Raw genomic sequence first — 13,567 nt, forward strand, 5'->3', positions numbered from 1 at the left:
GGACAATTTTGCTACAAAATTTCCACCATATTCAAAGTAGTTTCTTAAAAAGAAATTATAATCCAATCCATACATAATTTATGACATGTTTGGTCCTCCACACACAAATTATGACCTACTCGATCAACACTAATTCTCAAGTGTCTGATGCGTATCAAATGACAGTCTCGCACAAGAAACAAGAGAACATAAAACACAACTCTTTAACACATGAACTAACACACCTTAAAAGGAGTGAGGAGTGTGAAGTACGTGCCGTCATTGAACAATGTTAGAGTTGGCATTTGCGCTTCCTGCCTCCTCCACGTAATGCTTAACCTTACCAACAAGTTTACGTCATCACTCTTATGAGTGCACATCACAGAGATGTACAGAGACGAACATTTGTAGTTAAAAATTATATTAGTGTTGTTTTGTTTCTAAAAATAATCATTTGGGTTCAGAAGAATGTTATTTGTGGATTATTTTGATGCACCCTTAATATGCACTTTGGACCCTACATTCACTTGCATTGTTTTAAGGAGGAGGCTGAAATGAAATCCTAAAAATCTTAAATTCTGTTCTGCAGAGGAAAGAAACTCTTGAAATACAATAAACTCCAAGATACATGTTGGATGGCCTGAGGGTGAGTAAATTATCAGCAAATTTTCATTGTTGGGTGAACTATTCCTTTAAGTCCCTGTGTCTGAACACCGATCACACACACACACTCCCTCCATGCAACAGCACTCCAAAAACGTGAGAGAAAGAAAGAGAGGCAGGGGCACACCCCGTGCCTCATTATGTTTCTGTGAACTCTCTATAGCGACAAAATAGAAGAAATTAGGTATTTTTAAACAAACCTCCAAACCTGCATTTCCTTGATGGAAAATGGCCTGCATGATGCCTAACAGCGCTGAACTAGGCCACGTGACAGATAAAGGAGCTAAATCCTAAAACTTTATTTCCAGGTTTAATTAAAATTTTGAAACGACTCCCCACAATGTGGGTTTATGATTTATCTTTTAATCGTTCAATGTCATTTTTAGTGTGTGACATGGCTTAAGGAGGGTGTACCTGTATGCAAAATCTCAAGGATTAATAGTGGTGTTTTCCTTATTACATGATATGTTGTTCTGAAACAAATAAAACATAGAAAGTAGTTATCCACGCAGCCTGACCGAAGCAATTCGGGCACGATTACTCACGCGATTAACCGAAAGTGAAGTGCTGCTGGCTCATGATTCGCGAGCCTGTTGGGTATCCTTCTGTCCTGTCACCAGTGTTGGGTAACGTTACTTTTAAATGTAACTTGTTAGAATATTGCTTAACTCCTTAAAATAGTAGAGAATCAATAACATGAATATGCGTGATTCATTTTTCCATCAACATGGCCACCAATATGAATAATGAAGAATAACCACTGTCTTACCTAAAGCAGCAAAGTCAAACTCTTGAACCTGCATCATATCATCATATGCGGTGCCCATCGACAATGCCAGAGTCAACTTAGGAAGTTTTTCAAAAGTCAGGATAAAGTTCAGTGGGGAATGCCAGCCTAACATTTTCAAGGAATAAGTCTTTGTACGTTTGTTTTGAGTTGATCCACGGTGCAGACAGACGCCACAACTTCAAAGGTGCATGTTGATACAACTTGAATGGAATCGTTTTTAATGCTACCAAACTGTCATAAAAACGGGTTATTTCATGAATCAAAGTATTTGATTATTATAAAACAAAAATTTCGAATCTTTTTAGAAACTAAGATATTTTCTCTGCATACACAATTGATGTAGAACATTGCTCGAGCCACTGATCCAGAGTCAGCTTTTCTCATCCCATTCTCCCAGTTACAGGGAGCTGCAACAGAGTAGTTCAGCGTCACAAGTCAGTGAATTGAGCAAGTATTTCACCCTGTGTAATCATGTTATGGCCAGTGGAAAGCTTGTCTTATAATCCCTCTGCCTTAATACATTTACTGATTTTTATTCAGTGTGTATTAACACATTTCACTCAACCGAATGTTGATGTCATATAGGTCTAAAACACAAAATGCATGTTAGCGAGTTGATTGACAGGCTATGTCTGTATCTAAAAGGTGATTGGCTCTTTTACCTGCAAGATGGGACTTCCTTTCAACATTCATTGACTGTTGGGTGCTAGAGCTCCTTGGTTGGGTGTTCCAATTTCTTCCATTCATTTAAATAGAAGTGACTCCCCTCTGCTAAATGGTCTCTGGCCTCACACTCATAGAACTACAATGCCCATCATGCACTATATCTCCTCCCAAAGTTTGCACATTTTACTCATGATTTCTTGCAATACAGGGACAGTAGAGGTGTACAAAAGCAACGCATTACTTTATTTAAAAAGTAACTCAAATATTATGGTCTAAAATTAAAACAAATATTGCATTACTTTACTCGTTACTCGAAAAGGAAATCTGATTAAGTAAAGCACATTTTTCAACAACACTGCTCGTCACATATTAACATTTTGTCTAGCTTCCCATTCAGCTAATGAAAACATGCTGTGTGATTACATTTACATTACATTTATGCATTTGGCAGAAGCTTTTATCCAAAGCGACTTACAGAGCCCTTATTACAGGGACAATCCCCCCGGAGCAACCTGGAGTTAAGTGCCTTGCTCAAGGACACAATGGTGGTGGCTGTGGGGATCGAACCAGCGACCTTCTGATTACCAGTTTATCAGTTATGTGGTTTAGACCACTACACCACCACCACCACTCCCATGTGATCATGAGGATTATATCAAGATGTAGATTGTAATGGAGGTGCGGAATTTATATTATTAAAATTGTCTTCTCTCTTGCCGTTGCTAGCGTGCCAGTGATTACACAGCATTGGCACATGTGCCATAGGTTGCTGACTCCTGTCTACAGTGAGATGCGCTTGAAGTGCTGGTGTCACCATAAATATTTTGTGCTGTATATTTACCTTGTGGTTAAAAGTGAAATTATTTATGCATTTAAATAAAAACTTATGCTATTGAACTTTGGGAAAATGCATACAATGAACCTTAAATTGGGGGGAGGGATCCTCGATAAAATCACAGTTTGCCCACCTCTTCAGTCACTACTACTTAAACAAATTTAAAGTTCAAATAATACACAAGATTTAACTGAAGAATGAATGCAAGTGCTTTTATAAAATTATAAGCTTCACATTTCGGTTTAAACCCTCCAAAAAATGGCCACATTCACTTTCATTCTCCCCATTCACTTCCATTGTAAGTGCCTCACTGTCCCTTAGAAAAATTGAGAGTTCAATGCAAACTTGCGGCAAATTGTCAAAGGTTCATCACTACCTGTGAAGAGCTGCAAAATTCTGGCGAACATTTGCAGCAAATCACAACCATATTTGCATGTGAAAATAACAAGTAGCAAATTTGCTGTAAGTTTGTGGCTAGTTAAAAAAATTTTGTAATGTTAACCTCCTTTTTTTCCCTTTTTTTTTTTTAAGTCTAAATTAATTTTTGTGGTAATCAACATTATGCCACAAATGCTTTCCATTGAGCTTAACTTGTACTGAACCCGGAACATTCCTTTAATGACTTGTTGAGTGCTACTCTCTGTTCTCTTTCTTTTCCCTCTCCCTCTGTCCCATTCGCCTGCCTGTTACACTAATTTCCCCATGGACTTGCTGTTGGGCTCCCAGCCCAGTTTAGGATCCCCGCCCTTTCTTAATGGAGCGTTTCAGCTCTCCAGTCATTTAGTGTCATTATAGGGCTGCCCTGCTCCTCTGAGGCAGCAATGTGAGACGTGTGGAGCATGTGAGACGTGCTCCCTAGCCGCGGCTTCTAACGGCACAGAGAGAAGGATGATCCTCATTCTCACGTACTGTAGCTCCACGGGGTTACATTGAAATGACACAGTCAAGACAATCACAGTTGGTGCTTATTATTTACTTCATATGGAGATTATTATGACATGGTCAGATTTTTGCCAGTTCCTTCTCTTTGTAGCTTGCCATTTATACTTGCTACAATTAAAGCAACATAAGCAATGAGGTCTTGTTTTAACTGTTTACATCAACATTAATTTAAACACACTTTCTAACCAAAACATACTAAAAGGTACTGTAGTGGTTGACAAATGTTGCCAACCAATTTCATGATGTGGCAGGAATAGAAACCGATTGAATGCATTTAAAAAAAAACTCGTTCTATCAGTTTTCAACATTTTCACCAGCTCTGGATTCAGTGAAGAGTCTACCTTGAATTACATCATTGACCTCTGGGACAGTTGATACTTTTGCCTTCTTGTTTGGCCTTTCCCTCTTCACTTCTCTCTTTGGCTCATTCAGCATGTGCGTCATCATGTTTTCCTCTCCTGGCTTCTGTGAGAGAGCCACTTCTTGCGCCAACTTTTAGTCTGCTTGAATATCTGAGCTCAGAGGCTTCCTGAAAAATGCTTTGTCCAAAGTCACGGATTGGTGCCCGTTTAGTGACCCCCTTACCACTGGAGCAATGTCCCCTTGCGCCACTTTGTCCTGTCAGTAAACTACAGTCCTGTTTTAGTGGAGCAACTTGGTGTAAACACACCGCCTCTGAGCCCACTTTCAATGCTCTCCCTGTGGCATATCAAGACTAAATTGTTTTTCCACATTCTCTCTGAGCTATTGTTTGTGAAGGTCTTCCCCTTTGGTGCCCTGGCATAGTTGGGTTTGAATGCCCCTAGTTGCCTTTTTCGTGGGCACTAGATCAAAGCTGGCATTGTTTTGTGGGCATTTGTTTACCTCACTTTTGGGAATAGAGTCTTTTCTATCCTGGTGAGGGCAAGGCTCGTTCAGGTCAAAGGGGCAGAAAGGGACATTGTGTTTCTCTTACTGGGGAAAAACTTCTCATGTATTAAAAATAAAGCTCTCAAGGAAATTAAAAGGCTTGTTCTGAATGCATTCTAGTTTCAAATGTCTTACGTGTTTTAATGTTTTTTAATTTTAGGATTATTTCAAGCTATTGCATTGCTTATCTGTACAGGTGATATTTCTCTCATGGATTGTGTATTGCAGGTTCCTGGTGCGCAGGACTTGGTTGACTTTTCTCCAGTGTATCGCTGTTTACACATCTACTCTGTTTTGGTAAGTCCTCATATTTACCTTTTGCAATCCATTTATATCAGGTTTGGTTTTGGTTTAATATTTTTTATTAGGGATGTGATCTGTATGTTGGACCACATGCTTGTATTGCACAGATAACCTTCACTGTGTTACACATTCCATGTGTAACAGAAAGTGTGCATGAAAATGTGTTTCCGTGTGTTAGACAATGTGCCTTTTAGGGTGTGTTTGCGAATTTGTTCATCTTAAAAGTATTAATGGTGCACTCTAAAAACACTTATGCAAAAACAGAAGCCCTTAGGTACCGATGTCAGTGTAAAGATGCGTTATTCGCAGTCGGGTATGATTAATTTAGTCTGTGAGTCAGACTGTCCAATTAAAAGGAAATTTCGAGTTAATGTGAGTAATATTTTGCTGGTCATATGATCTCAACTTAGTGGCACTCATGAATGTGCACCCAGCAACATATATAAATAAAGTGTGCATACACACTAGAGAAAGCTCTGATGGATCATTAGATTGACAGGAATGTGTAAGCTCTGTTTGGAGGGTGTGGAAAGAGCCTTGTTGATTTAAATTTAAGCGGGCATACAGCAAAACACATTTAAAGACCGTACATCTGGACCACCCCACAGAGGTTATAATTGATCAGTGGATTCAATGATCAACAACATCCCAATTGAAATCAATGCCTTCTCAGCATTCTATGACGCAGCATATAGTCTTATGTGTGATCGCACTAAAGCAGCTTTTTCTCCAAGACTGATGTCACTAGAGTCTCATATGTATTTTTCACTCATATTTTTCAAAAATACTATTCTGCTATTACTAATCATTTCTGTTTAAAACTTTAGCAACAAACAAAGAATTTACTGAGTGTACATTTAAATGGGTGATGTCATGAGGAAGCAAATTTTACTTGATATTTTGACATATATGAGTTCTTTCTACCATAAAAACATACTGTACATTTCAGAACTCAAAACGTATTTTTTGAAACCAAGCTGCAAAAATGCCTCGTTCTCTACATCCACAACTTCCCTATGTCACTAGGGGGCCCATTAATTTTGGACCACCTCTATAGCAACAACATCAATGAATATTTATCATCGTACCCTTGGCTCAATCCAGTGGTGCTCACTTTGTAAGTTTATAGAGAGAGAGCAGAACAGACAGGCCTAGTGTGGTCTATTAACTATTCCTGAACACTAAAAGGGACCCATCTGGACTATTTTTGTATATAAAAATGTACTAGACAGACATCTTTGACTGTTGTCATGTATCGCACAATGCTTTTAAAAGACAGGGTGTCAAGTTACAACACTGAAAAAGAGATGGCTTTCTGTTTCATTCAGCTGTTCGGCCTCTTGCTGTTTTGAGCACAAACCTGCCTTGGATGCATTCTTGCGCCCATCAGTACTAATTTTAATTGTTGGTGTATGTAAAGATGAACTAGATGGACATCTTTGACCATTTTGATGCATTTCCGGCAATGTGCGCATCACTGTATGTGTCCGTCACCATGATTTGGACTATTTGAATGCGTCCAGTGAATGTGTCTTCAGCATTTTTCAGTGTGGATTGCATGTTGTTTTTGGGCTCATATCAGCATGGATTGCTTGTGAACCAGTCATAATGCGATTCAAGCTTTGCAAACTCTTATTGAAGGATGAGGCAGTTAAAAATACTATTGGACCCGATTGCAAAACTGTGAGTAAACTGTTTCAATCATGATTACTTCAAATGTCATGACTGTTTGATTTATGGTGCAGCTGTGCTTGAGTGAACAAAAACATTATTAGTGGATCTCAGGGAAGATATCAATAATAAAATTGTATATGTAAAAAAATAAATAAAAAAGATTATATCATGTTCCCTTTAATGTGATAAGCAGATGTTTGAGTGTGATATGTATTAATCTCTTTAATTTGTTGTATACATTTCACAGATTTTTCAGTGATAACTACAGTACTGTGCAAAAGTTTTTGGCACTTGTGAAAAATGTTCAGAGTGAAGATTTCTTATAAAAAATTATGACATCATTTTCATTAATTAATTAACGTTATACAAAGTCCAGTAAACAGAAAAAGAGCTAAATCAATATTTGGTGTGAACACTTTTGCCTTCAAAAGAGCACCAATTCTCCTAAGTGCACCTGGACACAGTTTTTCTTGGTTGTTGGCAGATAGGATGTTCCAAGCTTCTTGGAGAATTTGCCACAGTTATTTATTATTTATTTAGGTTATGTCTCTTCTTATAATCCCAGACAATGTTCAGTGGGGGGCTCTGTGAGGCCATGCCATCAGTTGCAGGGCTACATGTTCTTCTATTCTACTCTATTCTATTTGCAAAAGGAATGTTTTGGAGTATAAAATATATATCTCCTATTGACATACTAAAGCTGAAGATATAAATAAAATCTTAAGACAACGTCTTATGTGCCTAAGACTTTTGCACAGTACTGTACATCTGAAAAGTCACGTAGAATCTAAACGGGTTACAGCAGTTGCCTGAAAATGGCTCAACTCAAATTTGTCAATGGAAATTGCCCCATAGTTTACCAGTAAGTTCTCCCCCCAAAAGTACCCTGTAACGCTTCCTGCACAAACAAACATGCACCCTATGTGGGTGCTTCAAATGCAATGTTTGTTTGTGCAGGAAGCAATGAAGAAACACTTTTCTTAAATGCATCAGTCTTATTTATTTTGCTATTAACTTGCCATTAATGAAGTCAAGACTGCTTAGACTGTTTGCATTTATTATGTGTTTGGAAAACTAAGAGTGGGTGTAGATATATGTGCATTTGTGAAAATGTATTTGTTTTTTTGAGTATGCATGTGTTTGTTTTCTGAGTGTACATGCTGACAGCTCTTCATGGCCTCACTTGAATTCTGTTGAGGCAATGGAATGTCACTTTATGACCCAATGGATTGTAAGTTTCTTGTGCGAGAGGATGGACTGTTATACAATAGTCTTTGTGATGGAAGCTGGTGAAAATGGCACGCAGGGGAAGTGGGCAAAGGGGAAACTTTTCAAGTTCACATTATGCTTATTTGATTGGGCCAAAGCCACTCTGAGTGGGGACTGGTGAAGTCATGGAAGAGACAAACACAGTATTTAAGTTATGCAGGCAAGTGATGTTGATATCCCATGCTCAGTGACAGAGAGAAGGGAAAGAAAGCAAACAAATGAGAAGAGAGTGTTGCCATCACTGATAAGTGAGTTGATGTGTTTCTTTTTAAGGAGGAATGTTCAAGTTTTTGTGTTTCCTTCCCCTGGTGCTCATGGTGACCCTTGAGTCACCACAGACCCTGGGAAATCGCATCATACAAAAACAATCATAATTGCAATATATGTGTCCCAGGAGGACAGTGTTTTTTTTCCCTAACGGTGAGCACACAACGGTGAGCACACAATTATTCACACAAACACATGCTTTCATTTCGCAGATTCTTCCTATTCAGCCAATAATTTAGAGTCCTGAACGCCCCCACAGGAAGGAAGTTGTTATGGTTGTTGTATTTATATGGCGATTGTCCTTTGTATGACATCACTCCAGATAATTTAAACAAACTTCATGTAAACAATTTTAAATACTACTGTAAAGAGAGAGAGAGGTGGAAAGATAATCATTCATCCAATATGTAGTCAGATGGGTTGGGAGAAATGCTCTACTCAGCTCTACTCAGATGTGCGACATTTTAATGAGATCGAGTAAACGATCTGGATACTGGATATCGCATATAGCCACATTTGACAGTGCATCGTCTCCACTAGCGCCTTCTCTTTACTGTCGCCACCAGCTTCATCCACTGTCAGAGATTTACAGGAGTTTGGAATATGGAATGCAGAATATGAATTTCATATAATTTATCAATAGAGGGCCAAATTAGGGCTGCACCTAACGATTATTTTTTTATTGATTACTCTAACGATTATTTTATCGATCAGTCGATTAATCTAATGCCTAATTTGTTGATTTTTCTAAAGATTTTTTATTATTATTTCTTGATTAATATAACATAATAAAATAAACAAAATGTAAAAATCAAGTCACTTTCAAGCTTGAGAAGTGGTTCATCTTCACACACTCAAGAAAGCTGCTCTTGTGACGTCCGTGGTGCGGTTCCCTGAGATGTTTCGAGTTCAAGTGAATGAGACACAAGTGCTTTTTCCTCCGCGCTCACTGGCGAGTAAAATGTTAAAATGTACTTGCCAGTGGCTAATAACAGACATTTTTGGTCGCATAGTGCGAAATAGAAAATATAAAATGGACAAATAACTAAATTAGATGACGCATGGTGTAAAGTTACGTTAGCAGTGGTGAAGAAATTACTTTTAACATGGGGGTGATGAGGAAACATTTAGAAAATATATTTTCAGTGACTACTACTAACAGAAACACGTGTTGTAATATGTCATGCTTGGGTGGGGACAGGACTTGACGGGCGCTCTGGGATGCTTTCGCTTCAAGTGTTCGTTCATGGTGGTTGTACGGCTGTGATAAGCCATTTCCAATTTGCATATCTTACACAGCACCACATCGTTGGGTCTCCACGCTTTAGATGATCGTGGGCAAGCTTTTTTATCTGCAGCTTGTTCTTCGGGGAATCCATGCTTAAACCGGGTGATGCCAATTTAATTATTCCATTGCGACCCACCGACACATGTTATACAAACTGACGTATTTCTGTTATCAATTACATCGATGAATCATCCCAGCCATAGGCCAGATTCTTTTCTATTTCTAAAATCTCTCAGATGGCTGCGGGCCGGAGTTTGGACACCCCTGCCTTTGGTGTTAAAGGTATGATCTCTCTGCCTCACTGTCTGAGCTTAATCAAATCAGTTCATATTGTTCTGGCATTTACTTTTATTTCAGTATGACTTCATCTTTAAAGAGTGCAGCTTGTAGTTAATCTGACTTCTTCTCCAGAAACTCTCTGAAAGCCTTCCTGCTCTGTTTTTGAGTGACTGAGCCAGGAGTCATGAATACAATGAGCCAGTGTGGTGGAGGTTGTAGATCAAGTGTAGACATTGAGTTTTAAAGGAGCTACTGTGCCAGAGATGAAAGACTGGCTCATGATCTGCACTCTTATTTCAGTTTGCTCTATCTCGCTCTTCATTTCTCTTTTGCTATCTTTTCCTTTTTGGACACACTTCTATTCATTAGGATTTTTGGGTAGTTCACATATATGTGTAGTTGGCAAATAAAATGTATAGTAACTTTTTTCAACATCAAGATGTTTATGAAAAAACTAAATCCTGTAACTAGTGACCATTTCTTTTTCACCAATGATGTGATTTTTAAAAGTGCAAATATTCCATGTAATCTCAATTAATATGAGGCCAAACTGCATGCCAGGGCTTGCATGACTATCATTATGACTAGTTGACTAGTCATCCAGGGGTTTTTCCAGTAAAAAGACTTGGCTCAATTCTTAACCACTATAGTGCGGTGAATTGTTGAGACTAATTAGCTAGTAATGACTGTGTCGCTGAGATTGAATAGATGTGTAGGTCTTGGTGTAGGATCCCATATAAAGTGTGGAGCAGTAGTGTAGTGGTTGGCGCGCTGCGCTACGAACCTGACGACCAGAGTTCGATTCCCGCTCATGGCCAACACCAGTGACGATTATCTGAACCGGTCCCGGGCCTCCCCTAGGTCGACTCAGTCTAAAATGAGTACCTGGTGCGGTGTGTAAAACATCGCCACTGGGGAGACAAAGGCGGTCGGGCGTGGTGCTGGCCACCCACCCCCTCGTGTACCGTTCTGGCCTTCATAGGTGCTCGCTAACAGCACTTGCCCCTACAGCCTGTTAAGGCTAAATGGGGGATCTTTATCTTTTTGTTTATTGAAATTATTATTTTTTTTAATAAAATTACATTTTTATTTATACATTTTTTTTTTGTACCTGTTACTTTGCTAAATATAAGTCAACTTGAACTTCAAGTGCTTTTGGAGGAGGTAGAAAATCATGAACAACAGCTCTTCTCAAAGTTTAAAAATACTGTCGTGAATGCTGACTAGAAAACATTCTCATCAGATATCACTCAAAAAATAAATTCAGCAAAATAAATAAATAAATGGAAGTCTGTAGTTCCAAGGTCACAATTTGTAATGCTGTTTGTGAATGTTTGCTGGAACTATGGTTTCGGGAAATGCCAAATCGTGGCACTATGTTCGTAATGATGGAGCTTGCAACCATAGAATCGACTAGTCTGCAATGTTTACCTTAAGTAAAGGACTGTATTTATACTTAATGTCTCACAGCCTGCTGAAGAATATGTACGGCACTTAGCTGAGTACAGTTAGTATGTACAATCGCTACTGCATGCATAATAATAATAATAATAATAATAATAATAATAATAATAATATTTAAAAAAATTGAAAAATAAAATCCCTTTTCTGGTTCTATTCCCCTAAAAACCCTAAAACTCCTTCAGCTTAACCCTAACATCCTCCTGTTGGTACTCTGAACAATGCAGCGTCAGTTGTTCTTCAGTCCCCTGAAAGTTCAGGTTGGAGTTCTGATCAATGTAAACACAGGCTGGTGGTGATGGGCCAGCTGCTGCAGAGACAGCAGAAAAGCAGAACAGGCCTCCACCATACTTCTCCAGCCCAGAGAACCACACCCAAACTCCAGCCATCCAACACCACTCTATCCATCACTCTGTTTCAACAGAGTTCTGGAGATCTGAGGCACTAGATATGCTCAAGGCATTTTTGGAAGGAAGTTCAGTTCAGACTTTCTAGTTATGGATTATTTTATGATAGTTGATGTTGGCACTGTTCTCCTTGATAAGTGAATAGTGGCTGTAACGGCAGTTTTATTTTGACTGTTTGGGTTAAGGAACATCTGTAAGAGATGGAGCGTTTGGACACGATTAACTGAATTTTGACTGAACGGTGGTAGAGCTGTTCATCTCAATCTTAGTAACCACATAAAAGCATGTATAGCCAATGAGATGAACACTCACAGATGTACACAAAGTACACTCCCTATACACAAAGCAAAAGCACCCTTCTCTTCTCTTTAGGGCAGCAAATGTGTAGTTTTGCACATCCCTGTTTAGTATGAGAAGGAGAAAAGACATTTGAAACCTTAGCAAAACTAGAAAAAAAAGAGCTCCAGTGTAAAATGCCAGCAGTTAATAAACAAACATGCATCCACACCAAAAGAAACTTGAAAAAAAAAAAAACTTTTAAGGTGTAGGAGTGATTGTGCCCTGCTGTGTTTTTGTTTACAGTTTATCAGAAGAATTTGTTCTCCTTGTCTTTGTTCTTTTTTACCCCCTATTTTTCCTTCCCATTTCTTAAATCCTTGTGGTCCTAAATAAATTTTTCACCCTTCGTGGTCAAATCTGAATCTGCAAACCTTCCAGATTAAAAGCGAACTGCTGTTATTAAAGGTTTAAGGCTATTTTGAAGTAATTTGAAATTTGTATAATGATTTTCAATTGCTGTGTCCTCCTGAAATTCTTTCTTAATTTGTATATCTCAAACCTTATTCTTCCACACACATAATTACATCTGGGTGGTCCATAGGTGGTATAGCCTAGTGGTTAAAATCTGGGATGGTAACTGAAAGTTTGCAGGTTTAAACCCCTCAAGAGACAATCCCCATTGTACCCTTAGTCAAGACTCTGTTACAATAAGTATGCCGTAAAAACAAAGTCTTAAAGTAGTGGACTACAGTTAATTTGCAAAACTTGGTGACCTGCACACTTAGACACCATTTTACGGAATTACAGTTGTGCTCCCGACACGAACGCTGTTCCAAAACATAGACAACGTACAATGTAAAAAAAATCCTGTTGTTGTTACAAAAAAATCAAAAAACTGGCAGCTATGGTTGTCAGAAAAATTATGTAAAAAAATACAATAAAAATGTAAACAACTTTACAGAAACACCAGGACATTTTACAGCTTAAAATGGTTATTTACATGACCACACTGGCACTGCAAACATTTTTAAATTTACAGTAAAACAAAATTCATAAACTTGATATTAATATTCTGAAACTGTAAAAATCTGCTTTTTACTTTATAAGGTATTTGTTAATCACCGTAGTAACTACAGAAGGGCACATGATGACATGAAGTTCATCAATAGTGGCTCTTCCACAAGCAATGACCAATAAACGTGTGGCGACAGTGCTCAGTATCACTCACACAAACACAACACCATCAGGGTAACACATGTGAGATTTTAAATAATGCAGTAAACATTAACTCAATTACATCAAATATAACATTATAACCCGATTACTGTTTTTTTACATGTACTCTCTTGTTAAACATAATTTAAGTTTTACCATGATTATAAAGGAAAATCTTAATTTTTACATCTATATTTTATTGTTCAAACTACTGTTATTTTTTAAAATATAATACAAATTTTTACTGTATATTTTACAGTTAATATTCGTCAATCAATGAACATTTTATTTTTAGAGCATTTTGACAGTATTTTACTGTTAAAATTATTGCATTTTTTTTC

The 13,567-nt window shown here is 38.0% G+C and overlaps 1 protein-coding gene across 2 annotated transcripts in view; it reads left to right on the forward strand.

The window, feature by feature from the left end:
* exoc6b (exocyst complex component 6B) overlaps positions 1-13,567 on the forward strand; it is a 146,778-nt gene that overhangs the window by 75,006 nt on the left and 58,205 nt on the right. For both annotated transcript variants that reach the window (XM_052127243.1, XM_052127251.1), the window contains exon 8: positions 5,013-5,081. In XM_052127243.1, coding sequence (XP_051983203.1) covers positions 5,013-5,081 — 69 coding nt within the window. The remainder of the gene's footprint in view (positions 1-5,012; positions 5,082-13,567) is intronic.

The sequence above is a fragment of the Xyrauchen texanus genome, chromosome 1, assembly GCF_025860055.1.
Source record: "Xyrauchen texanus isolate HMW12.3.18 chromosome 1, RBS_HiC_50CHRs, whole genome shotgun sequence".
NCBI lineage: Eukaryota > Metazoa > Chordata > Actinopteri > Cypriniformes > Catostomidae > Xyrauchen > Xyrauchen texanus.